Source organism: Andrographis paniculata, unplaced genomic scaffold, assembly GCF_009805555.1.
Source record: "Andrographis paniculata isolate CXL003 unplaced genomic scaffold, ASM980555v1 Contig21END, whole genome shotgun sequence".
In the NCBI taxonomy this organism is placed as follows: Eukaryota; Viridiplantae; Streptophyta; class Magnoliopsida; order Lamiales; family Acanthaceae; genus Andrographis; species Andrographis paniculata.
In genome coordinates, this window is record NW_026137502.1 from 389482 (window position 1) to 404511 (window position 15030).

General features: G+C 29.6%; 1 protein-coding gene across 1 annotated transcript; it reads left to right on the forward strand.

The window, feature by feature from the left end:
- Positions 1 to 4426: 4426 nt before the first annotated feature.
- On the forward strand, positions 4427 to 7432 carry LOC127245010 (cytochrome P450 78A5-like). Its single transcript, XM_051265653.1, has 2 exons — positions 4427 to 5131; positions 6579 to 7432. The coding sequence occupies exons 1-2, from the start codon at positions 4427 to 4429 to the stop codon at positions 7185 to 7187; spliced, it is 1314 nt and encodes a 437-aa protein (XP_051121610.1). The 3' UTR covers positions 7188 to 7432.
- Positions 7433 to 15030: the final 7598 nt, after the last annotated feature.

The following is a 15030-nucleotide window of genomic DNA, read 5'->3' on the forward strand; positions in this document are numbered from 1 at the left end:
AATAAAAAGTACAATTATTAAAATAAGAAATAAATATTTTGTTATGGAACATACCAATAAAAGAAATTGATAGATTGTTAAGGAACGGAAGGAAGGAAGGAGTAATATATTTACTTTAATATTTATATCTATTATTAATTTCGTATAAAACATATACATACACATGTAAAACAAGTAAACAAGTTCGATATGATTGCAACAAAATCAAAGTAAAACAACCTTAACATTTAACTCAAAATGTGATGCAAATTTTAGGTCACTTACTGTACTTGGAGAGATCAGAAATGCTAGTGGCTGGAAGTGAGATTGAAAGTATAGAAAGCTAAGCCTAAACTATAGACGCCTATTTTCATAAAATGATTTCAGCTTAAGAGGGTAGTTTTTAGCTTATTAACAGCTTTTAGCTGTTTGATCAGTTAAAAAACTAAATTAGTTTTTTGAAAGAGTTTTTTGGATCCAAAAAGCTAATTTTTTGAAAAGCTCATTCACCCAGCGTTTGAAAGAGTTTTTCATTTTAATTTTGGTTATTCCTTATTTACCTTTAAAACTTAATTATTTTTTTTATACATATAAATATATTTTTATAGTTGTATTTATTAATTATTTTTAATATATTTAATATTAAATTATATTTTTATTTTTGTAAATTTAAAATAATTACTATTATTAATTATTACACATAAATTATTTTATTTGTAAAATATATAAATTTTTAAAACTAAATCAAATAAAAAAAATAAAGGTTAATAATTTATTTATATATATTAAAACAATAATTTAACATAATAAAGATATATATACGAATGATTTATTATTTTATATTTTACATAATTTCAATAAAAAATAATAATTTTTTAGTAAAAATAATTTTCTCAAATCTAAATAATAAAAATAAATATTTTATAATATTTTTATAATTTTTAATAATTAATAACAAAAATTCTCATAAATTTCAAAGCAAAATGAACAAAATTAAATATTTTAAAAAATAGCATATCAATGTCCTTAATAATCATTTTATATATAAACAGCTAATGTCAAACAATTATTTTACCAAACACTTTAATACTAACAGCTAATTGAATCAGATAGTCAAACCAACTAATTAAATCAGCTAACAACTAACATCTAATTGAATAAGCTAACAGGTAAAAACTATCTGCTAATTGCCAAACGCACCCTAAGTAAAATAAGAAGACAGACATCTTCTATTCCAAAAAATTTAAAATATGCGGATGACAACGAAAGGATCTTTTTAGTAAATTCCACAAAAAGAAGATATTATATGATTATTACCAATCTTCTTTAAAGTGCGATTGTTTGGGGGATTGGATTTTAAATCCACTGTTCATCCTATTCCCCCCAAAAAATACCAAATTAAACACCTATTTTTTAAATTTTATATTATACTAAAAATCAATTTTATATTTAAAACATCAAATCAACACCTATTTATATCACGTCATACAACTATTAAAATTTAAAATTTTTACTATTCAAATTCCAACTCAAAATTCAAACCCCAAAACAAACACAAATGTAAGTAATGAAACATCTAAGAGCATCAGTAAAGTCATAATATATTCCATGTAAACCAACTACGTGTAATAAAAAAATATTATGGTTTAAATTAATTAGTTACTGACCATGTAAGTAAAAAAAAAGGCAAACATGCATAAGACCAATTTCACCTTAAAAAAAAAAAAAAAAAAAAAAAAGGCAAAAATACATAGACCAATTTCACCTAAGAGTGAAGGGAAGGACAAACATGTAAATAAGAGAAAGGGTAAAATAATAATTTCAAGTGGCAGAAGTACAATTCTTGTATTTATAAGATATAAAATATATATACTAGCATATAAAATTTATGGCCCCCTTACAAACTAGGGTCTTGGCCGTCGCTCGTTGAGCACGTACTAATAGTCGGCTCTGCAAATTTAGGATACATTTCCGCTACGTGAATTATTTTTATATTTTTATTTTATTTAAATATATATATAATAAAATTAAATATATAAAAAATAAAACAAAAATTAAAAGTTATCCACGTGTCTGTTAGATCAGCGCCACGTACTGATATGCAGATAATTTTTAGGTTTACATATTTTTTAAATTTTTAATTTTTTAATTTTTTATTTGATTTATTTGAAATTCTAAATTTTATTAAAAATAACAATTATCTATGTGTCCTCCATGTGGCGCTGACATGGCCAACATGTATCCGCCGGCATGCCACAAAGGCATCGAAAACTAAATATGCGAGAAAATTTTTTACTTACGGGACTATTTTAAAACAGTCTCTAGTTACGGGACTAAAATGATAAAAGTTCAGGTACGGGACTAAAAAAAGTTTACCCTTTAAAAAATATATTGCAATAATAAATATATGCAATATGAATATTATTTTGTAGATAATATAATTTTTTATAATACAAGTAAATAAAAAATATATTTATTTATTTATAATTAATATAAACTAATTTTATAAAAAGTGTGGTGTTTTAAATATAGATAAAAATAATTTTTTATTTTTTTTTGTAAGGATAGATATAAATAAAAACGGTTTTGAATGAGTTGTATGATGTTATATATTATGGAGTTAATTAAATTGATTTATATTTGTTAATTATGGTTTGATTTAGTAAATTTTATTCAAAACAGAAATGTGCAAATGATTAATTAATATAATAATTACTTTGACAGATTAAACAATAGATAAAATTATATTATGTTTACTTTGTTAGATTATATGATATGTAAATACCCTTCATAATTATATTATAAATTATATAATTTGTTTTATATATATTTTTCTAAATATAGCAATATAATATATAATACTTCATTAAAAATTTAATTGTGATATCCATTATGATATGTATATAATTTGATATAATGTTTTTTTTATTATTATAAATTAAATATATTTAATTTTATCTTCAAATTGTCAATTAGGTTTCAGCATTATAATATATCTCATTTTTATTACTTTATATTTTATTGATTAAGATAATATATACTATAATTACTTTTCAAATGAATTCAAAATAAATTTTAAATAAATACAGTATTAAAGAAAAATATTATAATTATATTGATATAAAATAATTTTAATATTTTTTATTATAATATTTATCAAATAAATTATTAAAAACACTTATTTTTCTAATAAAGTTACTTCAACAAACTCTTATTACTAACGTGTAAGTTATTGATATTTTTATACCATATATTCAAATATGTTCGATACTTACATATATACTTAGGGTGTGTTTGTTTGAGGGTTTGGATTTTGAGTTGGGATTTGAATAGTAAAAATTTTGAATTTGAATAGTTGTATGATATGATATAAATAGGTGTTGATGTGATGTTTTGAATGTAAAATTAATTTTTAGTATAATATAAAAAATGAAAAATATGTGTTTGATTTGATATTTTTGGGAGGAAAAAATAGGATGAATAGTGGAAATTCAAACAAATCCCTCAAACAAACACACCCTTAATGAATTACCACAAAAACCTGAAGCTATTGGGTGCTCGAAAAAAAAAAAAAAGAAAGAGCAAACTGGGCGAAGAACTGTATGAAAAGAAAAATTACATGAAAATAAAGAAAGTGAAATGGATAAAGAAAAAAAAAATTAATACTAAGGGTAGTTTAGTAATTTTATTAAATTGTATTAAATAATCCTAAAGTGTTGGATTAGATTAATAATTCTCTAAATGAGTATTAGTATATCTGACGGGTGGTTATCCCGAGTTCGAATACATTCAAGTAAACATGATATTAAATCGGATAAAATAATATTATCTGACCTAATTCTTAACATATATTATAGGATAATCATCCTATATTTATACATATTTCAACATATTTATAATATATTATATATTAATATTATATTATAACTTATTTTATAATACATTTCAAATATTTATAAATATAGGTTGATCATCTATTCAAATAAGCGTCGAACTACTAGCTAGAATCAGCACATAATAGGCAACTATAATATATATATATATATATATATAGAGAGAGAGAGAGAGAGAGGGTTATGTAAGAAATAAGAAATTAATTGTACAAACAAATCTTTCTAAATAATTAATCAATGAAATAGTTATGGATCACTTTCCACATCCCCAATCCCCTATATAAACGTGTCACTTCTCGTCCTTCTGACCACATAATACTTGCTACCATCATCTCAATAAAATTAAAATTATTACCAAATCAGCACCCATGGAGCCTTGTCTGATGCCAATTACTTTCTTCACCATTATCTTCTTCTTCGTCTCAATATTCGCATGGAAAAACCCTAAAATTAAATTATTGCGCCCATTTTCAGGGTTTCCGTCCTGCCGCCGCTGCCTCGTCCACCGCCAGCTGGCAGCGGCAGCACACCGGTCGATTGGCACCGCCCGCCTGATGTGCGTCGCGTTGGGGCGGCGGCGCGGCGGCGCCGCCGCTGTCGTCGTCAGCAGCCGGCCGGAGACCGCCAAGGAAATCCTTCGAGGGTCATCCTTTGCGGACAGGCCGGCAATGGAGACGGCGCGGCTGCTAATGTTCGACCGGGCTATCGGGTTTGCCCCGTCGGGGGAATACTGGCGGCGCCTCCGCCGGATAGCATGGACGCACGTGTTTTCTCCGACGAGAGTGTTGGCGGCGGAGGGACGGCGGGCGGCGGTGGCGGAGGGGATGGCGGCGGCGGTGAGGGAGGGGATGAGAGAGAGAGGGGTTGTGGATGTGAGAGAAGTTGTGGGGAGAGGGGCTTTAGAGAGTGTGGTGGAGAGTGTGTTTGGGAGTTTGGAGAGAGAGAGAGTTGGGGAATTAGGGTTTATGGTTAAGGAAGGGTATGAGGTAATGGGGGTAGGGGTGGGGTGGGGGTGGGGGTGGGGTGAGTATTTGGGGTTAGGTTTTTTGGATATTGGAGGGGTGAGGAGAAGGTGCTGTAAATTGGGGATTAGGGTTAGGGAATTTGTGGGTGAGATAGTGAGAGAGAGGAGGAGATCTAGAGAGAGAGAGATTATGGATAGTTCGATGAGTACGAGGAATGATGATTTCTTGAGTGTGCTGCTGTCACTGCCTAAGGACGATCAGCTCACTGATCCAGACATCGTCGCTGTGCTTTGGGTATATACACATTTTTTTTTTTATTAAAAATATATTTGAAGTAAAATAAATATTAAATGTGACGTTTGAATGAATAGTAATATACTAGAACAAATGAAAAGAGATATTTAAGATATCAATATAACACCAGTGATGACAGTGGGTCCAAGTAGACTCGATTCGAATCCGATCTATTTATTTGAGATTGGATTCAATTATTTTGATATTGAGTTCGGGTCTGGTATTGTATACCCTTATCGGGTCTTGGGTTCAAGGGTGGACCCTATTGGATTAATATTAATTACTAATATAAATTATATTAAAAATATGTTTTTAGTTTCATTTATTTATTTAGTTATTATTTTATTATAATAATTTTGAATAAAATATATAAACTTTAATGCATGTCGGGTCCGAGTCAAGATTTGGTTCAAAGTTAATTTAAATTTTAATAATTAAAAAAAAAATCGGATCTGTCGGGTCCATCGGGTATTGTTCAAGTGAGGTCCGAGTATTGTCGGGTCCGGGTATCATCAGATCCGGTTCGGGTCTCGGGTTCAACCATATGTATTCGGGTCGGGTCCGATTCGCCATCCCTATACAACACCCATTATTTTTCATTAAGAAAAATTGTGAATACAAAACATCAAAACACCAATTATGTGTTTTTTTTTTTTTTTGTACATTATACAATTTTGCTTTAGAATATTTTTAAGATGCGTTTGAATTTTATGTTGTCGGATTCCGATCTTAAAATGATTTATATAAAAATAAGCATTTAAATTTAACATGATATATAACCATTATTAAAATACAATCCAACAAACCCTAAAGGCGTGTTTATATATAATATTAATCGGTTTGGAGTCCAACACATACATATATATATAATGAATTTAAAAAGTATTAATTTTTTTATATGGTAATTTGAATAATATAAATATATTTTAAATAAAAATAATAGGAGTCGTGGATAAGCCTACGTCTAGACACACCCTAAATCTTAATTAATGTTTTAATAATAGATCCGTGGAGATTTTGTCAAAGGATATAATTAAAGTTAATACCCACGATTCGAATTAAAGCCTTTGACTGATCGACAGCAGTCTTAACAAATCTTGTTTGTTTATTTGCTTAGTGTTTTAATTTGAATCAAACAATATACATACATATACTTTTTTTAAAATTTTTTTTATATATATAACATAATATCCATATTTAATATAATATATTTTATTGAAAACTATAAATTTAATTAGTTAGGAAAAATAAAGGTTCAGTGCTGATGCATGCATGTTTCTATTCGTAATTTCGTCCATATTCATAGACCAGAATATAGATATATATATTTCATATCATGTGAGAGAATATAGGCTTTCAAGATTCCCTTTAATTACTGACAAATGACGACCGTACATGATTGTCTGGATAACTAAACTAACCTTATAATAATATAAAATATTTTCAGGAAATGGTATTCAGAGGAATTGACAATATTGCCATTCTCCTCGAATGGACCATGGCGAGAATGGTCCTCCACCGGGACGTCCAGGCGAGGGTACAAAAGGAAATTCATATGAACGTCGCTGCGGGAAAGGAGGTCCAGGACTCCGACGTCCCGAACCTGCCGTACCTCCAGGCCACCGTGAAGGAGATCCTCCGGCTTCACCCTCCCGGGCCTCTCCTCTCCTGGGCTCGCCTCGCCATCCACGACGTACACGTGGACGGCTGTCTGATCCCCGCCGGCACGACGGCGATGGTCAATATGTGGGCCATCGCACACGACCCGTCCATCTGGCCCGACCCGTGGGCATTCAAACCCGACCGCTTCATGGAGCGCGAATTCTCCATCTCCGGCTCTGACCTGCGGCTCGCCCCGTTCGGGTCGGGTCGCCGGGCGTGCCCCGGTCGGGCCCTCGGGTTGGCCGCCGTGCACCTCTGGCTTGCGAGGCTGTTGCAGCGGTTCGAATGGATTCCGGATCCTGCCCACCCGGTCGACCTCGATGAGTGCTTGAAACTGTCTCTGGAAATGAAGACGCCATTGCAGTGCTGTGCAGTTGAAATTTCTGAAAATTGAATGTGCAGAGAATATGGATAGAGAATGGGGGACGACGACGACGACGACGACGATGGCCGTGGAGGTTAGTCAGCTTTTAGTGTAGTACCGCAGGCTTCGATTGGTGTACCTCTGGAATTGAGGGTTGTTAAGCTTTCGAGTGTAGTACCATAGGCTTCGAATGGTGTACATCTAGAATGGAGGTTGGTTTGTAGGGGCTTGGTTATGTAGTACTATAATTAACTGGTTTAAATGATAATAATAATTCATGTACATAGTAGTATTAGATGGGCTTTGGATTTGTTCCATTTTGGGTTTAATTTGAATTTTTTCATTTAAATAATATATTGATATTATATTATATTTTAATATTTTATTTTTATATAATAAAATTAATATAAATTAAATTAAGTTCAAGTATTTTTAATCTTTTATAAAATTTATATTTATTAAAACAAATAGATATATTATACTGGTACTATTAAAAATAATAAAATTACTACATTTCAAGCTCATATAATTACGATTCGACTGTATATAATTATTTTAAAATAATCTTTTTAATCATAAAATTAATAGAATCACTAGATTATACGGATAAAGAAAGATAGAACGTAGAAGAAAATATAACGCATATAATATGAATTAACAACCAATCATGAGAGTAAGTTTCGAACCTAATATAAAAACTAAATGCTAAATCCCGCTACAAATGATTGAAAACTACGAATCATTAGATTCTCTTCAAAGGCCCAATTTGAGTTAGGGCAGAGAATGTTGTTAACTCGGTTGATAATCAACAATGAGAATTTATCTCGTACCTGAAATCAAAATCAAAAGAATAAAAATTATGGATGACAATTTCGGGCTAATTTGGTTTATCTTTTTTGTTTCGGATTGGCCCGACCCGCTTTTATTCCGTGTCGGAACAGGCCTAACCCAAGTTTAAATTTGACCTAGAAGTCTAGACCCGGGCAGGCGGGCACGACTCGATTCAAATCATGCTGGGCCGGGCCGAATTTCAAACATAACTTTTTTTTTATTAAAAATAAATTATACTACCTCCTCTTTATATAAAGTGTTACTTGGATACATAATTTAATAATAGTATAATCGGTAAATAATTAAAAATATATATATTAACAAATTAATTATTTCATAATATAAAGAAATAGATATTAAAATTAAGATATTTAAATAGTTTAATTAAAATTAAGAAAATTATAAATTATAAAATTTAATGTATAATTAAAGTATATAATTATTTTTCAAAAAATACAAAAAAAATATTATGTGACACAAACCAAAATAGAAATATTTAACACTTTATGTGGAATAGAGGAAAAAATTAATTTCACTAAATGCATTTATGATAAAAAAATAAATAAATAAATAATAGCTTTATTGATAATTAAAAAGTTTAACATTAAATATATAATTAATTTTTTATTTAATTATATATTTATAATATATTTAAAAATATTTAAATTAAAAAATTATTTGATAAAACACGGGTTCGGATTTTCAGAGGTGGCAATATCGGGCCAACCCGGTCCGCATTTTCATAGAGGTGACGATATCGGGCCAGCCCGGTCCTATTTATTTTGAGTCGGGACAAGACTGATTCAATTTTATATTGGGCCTGGAAATCCAGGCCCGGGAATGGCCCGAGTCAAAATTGTTCCGGGCCGATCTAGCCCAAATTTAATTTTTTCTTTTTATTTTTCAATTAAAATTTTAAAAAATATAATACAAATTTAATAAAATTTTAAAATGCTAAATATAAGAATTTAATATAACATAATATCTCAACCATTAAACCAGACTCTAGTATTTTGCATATATTTATTTGTTAATATATTTAAAAAATTATTTATTTCAAATATATTTAAATTATAAAACCGGGTTAGGTCGGGCACGGACACGGACCGATCTCTTAGAGCCCGGGCACAGCCCGGTTTATTATCATGTCGGGCCAGGCATGGCCCGATTTGTTTTTGGGTCTATTTTTTAGGCCTAAATACGATTTTTTCGTACCGGATTCGGATCGAATTTTCGGGCCGTACCTATCATTGTTAGTTCTAGATTTTCAACCATGATGGGTAGGCTTGGCCTGAAAATTTTCTGAATCTATTTTCTTAGGTCAAAGTATTTATTTTTCGTATTGTGCTCAGATCTGATTTCCGGACCATGCTTATTTTTTTTGTTATATTAAAAGCATAAATGATAAGCTAAATCATGCCGCAAAAGATTGAAAGCTACGAATCAATATAATCAATCCATAGACCCGATTTGAAATAGTAGAGAAAATGTGAATTAACTCGACTAATAACGACTGTTGTACTTTCACTAATCTAGCAAACAACAAAATCCAATCAATAGCATATGCTCCAAAACTAACATACCTAGGCAGAATACAAAATTTTCGCATTGAATGCACACTAAGGGTGTGTTTGTTTGGGGGTTTGGATTTTGAATTGGAATTTGAATAGTAAAAATTTTGAATTTGAATAGTTGTATGATGTGATATAAATAGGTGATGATGTGATTTTTTGAATGTAAAATTGATTTTTAGTATAATATAAAAAATGAAAAATATGTGTTTGATTTGATGTTTTTGGGGGGAAAAAATTGGATGAATAGTAGAATTTTGTTAGAATTCTACAAACGAACACACCCTAAGAATCAAGGCAAAATAAGTCTTTGGAACAATGGAACTACGTAATTAAGTCTTGAGCAATTTTAATTTTTTTTTTTTAAAAAAAATTCAGCTGTTGCAACGGTCATTAGGATAGTTAACAATATCCTATGGGTAGATGTGGAAATAGGTCAGGTCAAGTCAGACTTTGGCTAAATAGGCCAGACCTATTTTATAAAATTAAAGCCTGAGCCTGGTCTATCGGCCTATTAAAATATATATCTAAAGCCTAGGTCTGACCTATTTTAAAATTTGATTTGGTCTACGAATCTATTTAAAAGCCTATATAATATTTTTTTTTTATTTTTCAAACTTAATATTTGTAGAAAAATATATACAATTATTTATTATATGTAATAAGTCAATTAAAATAAATTAATTTTTAGTTTTTATTGTCACCAAATATAATTTTTTGTAAATTATAAATAATTAAAAACATAATATTTATATATATATTAGATAAAAAATATATATTATATAAATATATAAACATACCGGCCTGATAAGCCAGAAAGGCTTTTCATAAAGCCTAAGCCTATTCTATTTATTTAAAATGGTTTAGAAATATATCTTAATTTAGTCTTGTTAGTAAACAAGCTAGGCCAAACCAGGCCTTATGCGGGCGAAACTGTAGGCCCCTGACAGGCCGCCTGGCCTATTTCCATCCCTATCTATAGGCAACAATTGCATCGAAAAAGAATCAACATATTTCAAAAAGTATATAATATCAAGAGCATCAATTCTTTTTTTTCTTAGGTAAACACTCTTATAGCAATTTTAACTCCACATATAAATCATTTTCGTGAATATCAACATTTTAAAGTGCATTATCCAAATTGGTACAACAAGATTTTAAGTTAATATAATCTAATAAACACAATTTTTCATAAGAAAATAAAAAAACCAAATACATTTTCATATTGTTCAAACCTTCCATCAAGTTAAACAATTGTCTGATAAATGATGCAATTAAATAAAATAATTTTGAAATATTGTTCCGCACTGTAGTGGACTTTCATAATTTAGACTCTCGTCAAACTATTTTTTTGTTTTAATTTGACCCTTTTGAAGAAAAATTGAATCAATATTCATATCAATTGCAATATCTTTGGAAATTTAAATTTAACAACATTTGTGAAACTATTATCATTTTTCAATGGCAACACAAATAAACATGTATTTTTATTGTAATTTTTTACTAACTAAATTAACAATATATAAAAAATCATACCAAATTACAATCAAAACAATAAATTCATAATCTCCTAACTCATTACTAGTTAAAGATTTAGTCTCACTTCTTATTTTAGAATCATAATTTGAAATCGAATTGCTTTTACACGATCAACACGACTTTCCCAACGAGTAGAAGACAATAACTTAGGAGTTAAATCTTTCACATTATTTTTCAAATTTTGCCATATTTTTGTATAATTTGCAAATATAGTATATATGCGTTGGATTATACCAAAAAAATCCCTAACTTTTTTCAAAATTATTGGTCATGTAACACAACATTAAGTTAAGACATGCACACCACATAGACTATAAAAAACTTTAGAATTTAAATCTAAAATCTTTCTTCGCACTCGTTGATTTTTTTCCTTTCATATTCAATCAATTATCATAACTTTGTTCACGCACATCATCTAAATCAATTTAAAAAACACTCGATTCATGCAACAAAACGTCAAAAAGTCCTTGTCTAGTTGTATAATTCACATTTAAAAATTCTAAAAAAAAATTCTTTTATGCAAACACAATTAGAAGAAATATCCATATCTTAAAATCAAAGACATTTGTTTTTGATGGCTAACATCGGGTGTACAATTAAGTATTACGGAAAAATACTTAGCCACTTTTAGTTCTTTAATAATTTCATATTTAATTGCACAAACAAACAAAAGAATCAACTCATTTTGAATGTTGTGACCAAGATAATGAACATGATTCTCATCACTTGTAATATGACGAACATGTTCTTGTATAATAGGATCAAAGTCGGCTACTAATTTAATTAATCCTAAGATATTTTTATTGTTATTTTCATGCAATTTCTCATTAGAACTACGTAATGCAATATTATATTTTTGCAAGAAACTTCACAATTGAAATAATTCTTAATAAAATATTTTTTCTTCTCTTTCTCAATTTCTTTTAGATTTTCCTTATCAATGATTTTGTTCTTTTGAAGTCTTGAACGCAACTCATACAAAGTGACCATATTTTGAACGTGTTCTATACTAGTTTCATATTATTTAATTCTAACACAAAGATGAGCCCAATTACTAAAACCTTCATTTGTCAATAAACTTTTACCACAATCTTTCTTAAACAACTTACAATAAAAACAAAAACTTTATCAAGTCTTTTTTTTAATATACAAGCCAATCTCTATCGAATTTTTCCTTATTTGGCAATACTCTAGTATAGAATGTGGCAGAAAATTGTCTTCCAAAATTTATCTTTAGTGTCTTTTACAATAGATAAATCTCTTTTAAGATCTTTTATTGCTAACGTATTAATCATTTCATAATTTAAAAAATCTCAATTTCTTGGATAAAGAATATTAAACATAACATCAGAATCATTATCTAAATCAACAATACAGTCACCAATGTCAATATTTTCAATTTCATTATTATTAACATTATCAACAATATCAACATTTTCATCATCAACATGATCATCTATAAAATTTTCATTATTTTCAATATTCAAATTATTTTCGATATTAAAATTATTTTCGACATTCATTGTGGTTTTCTTATAATAAATTTATTAATTGCTCCACTCTGAGATTGAATTAGTTCATCAAATCTTTTTTTATTTTTGCGTTTTTTATATTCTGACTCATACTTTTTTTGAGAAGACATAATTCATTATATTATTTGTAAAGTGGAAAAAATAAGGAACAATAAACTTGGATTGAAATCCTCTCCACTGGGAGTTGGGCGCAGGCAGCTGAACGTGTCGCCTGTCGTGCAATTCATAAACCATAATCCAATAATTTATCCTAAAAATTGAATTGAAAAAATTATTGTATTAGAATTAATAAATGAGAGAATTAAAATTATTAAATTAATTCATACCAGAAAAAAAAAAAAAAAAAAAAAAAGGCGCCAAGGCGGTGCGGCCGGTGGTTGTCGTAGTGTCGCCTATCTGTCTGTCTATGTCGCTAAACCGAAGGAGAAAAGAAGAAAGAAGATTGAGGAGAATTGTCTGTCTGTCTATATCGCTGAAGCAAGAAAGAAAAAAAAAAAACAAGAGACATGGAGATTGTCTTTCTGTTTATGTCGCTGAAACGAGGGAGAAAAGAAGAAGGGATAGAGGAGGATTGTTTGTTTATGTTGCTGAGCTGAGGGAAAATAAAAGCGGAACAAGATTGTGAACGCTGGCCGGTCGGAAGGAAAAAAACGAGAAGGGAAAGTGGAATTGTGAAGACGACGATTGAATTTGGGATTATGGTTTAAAAAATAATTTTAGAATTAAAATTAAATTAGGTAGTTACGGAGAAATAGAAAATATAAATTAAAATTTAAAATTTAATTTTAAAATTTAATATATCTAATAATAATATATTAATATTTTAAAATATAAGTCATTTCTTAAAGTTGGGCATGAGTTGTCGCTCACTTTGTTCCTGCTAATAGCTGTCTTTGATAAGTAATGCATTTAAATATAAATCTATAAAATATAAATTAAATATCTAAAATATTCGATACTAAAAAATTAAATAAAGAGTGAGATCATTTTCTGTTGTGTTAATATTACTATTATTATTATTTTTTTAAAAAGATTATATTAAGTATATAGATTTTTTTTTATTAAATATAATATCGATGCTATTTTTTTTATTATTATTTTTAAATTTTACAAAATTTAAAATCCCTCGAAGTCTCTAGATGGAATCAAGTACAGGCATATATGGGTTGGTTTGTTTTTGTTTCAAATATACAAAATTTTACTATTTATTTAGCTTAATTTTTAGTAAAGATATATTTTTTAGTCATTTTTAAAAATATATATTTACTTTTTATATAAAATTTATAATATATAATATTTTAATTATAGTTGATCGTTAAAAATTATGTAAAAATAATTATCTTTAAATTTTTGTATAAAAATAATAATGTAATGATAAAGTAGGACTATTTATAGAAAAATTGAGGTCTATACTTAATAGAAGATACTACTTCCTCCATTCAAGATGAATATATTTTTTAATTTTTTTTAGTATATTAAAAAATAATAATATTTGATTAATTAATGAAAATGTTGAAACGTGACTTGGATTTAGCGGTCTACCCAACTCGAAATCAAAGCGAAAGGGTTGTTTCAATTGGCAGGGTTCCTTTGGGGCTCATCCTAATTAATAACAAATAGGCTTAGGGTTTAGGGTGTTTAGGGGTGCTTATAAATAGACAGCTATGGTTCTTAGTCGGATGACATAATTGTAAATCTCTGAATCAGTACAATAAAATCTCTCCGGTTCCTGCCCGTGGACGTAGGTTGACACACCGTCACCGAACCACGTAAAATCTCTGTATTCTTTATTTGCTTTCTTTCTCGTTTTCTCATAACAAGTGGTATCAGAGCCTGGTTCGTTAGTAATGTGGATTGGGAAACATCGGATATTGATTGTGGCTGTGGGAATCCCTTGTGACTTGCGAAAGTGCCTTGTGTCGAAAGTCTCCTGGCGGTGTTGGGTCGGTCCCGACTGGTAGGTCAGGCAGCGGATCCCTTTGTGATAGGCGGTGCAACGTAGGCAGGGAAGGATAAGGGTTTTGGCAAACGCATCGGAGAAGATATCAGAGATGTGCTCTCATATCAAGTGAGCCTTGGGTTTGTTTGTGGGAGTCAAGATGGGTGATCGTCATGTTGTCAAGGTATTCGATGGTATGAACTTCGTTTTCTGAAATATGCAGATAGAAAATTACATGTATGACAAAGATCTAGATGCGGTATTGAAGGAGAAATCCGAAGACATGGATGAAGCCGAATACAAGAAGATCGACAGGAAGACGATGAGTGCGGTTCGACTAACCCCTTGGAAGAATGTCTCGACTGAATTTAGATTTGAGGCAAAAGGAAATGGTGAAGATCAAGAATGGTCAAAGTTGAAGCCGAAGAATAATGAGAAGGAAGCTGCAAGTCATGTGGTAT

Coding starts and splice junctions, on each gene's coding strand:
- LOC127245010 (XM_051265653.1), top strand. CDS start 4,427: ATGTGCGTCGCGTTGGGGCGGCGGCGCGGCGGCGCCGCCGCTGTCGTC. Junction 5,132..6,578: donor ACATCGTCGCTGTGCTTTGG/GTATATACACAT, acceptor AAATATTTTCAG/GAAATGGTATTCAGAGGAAT.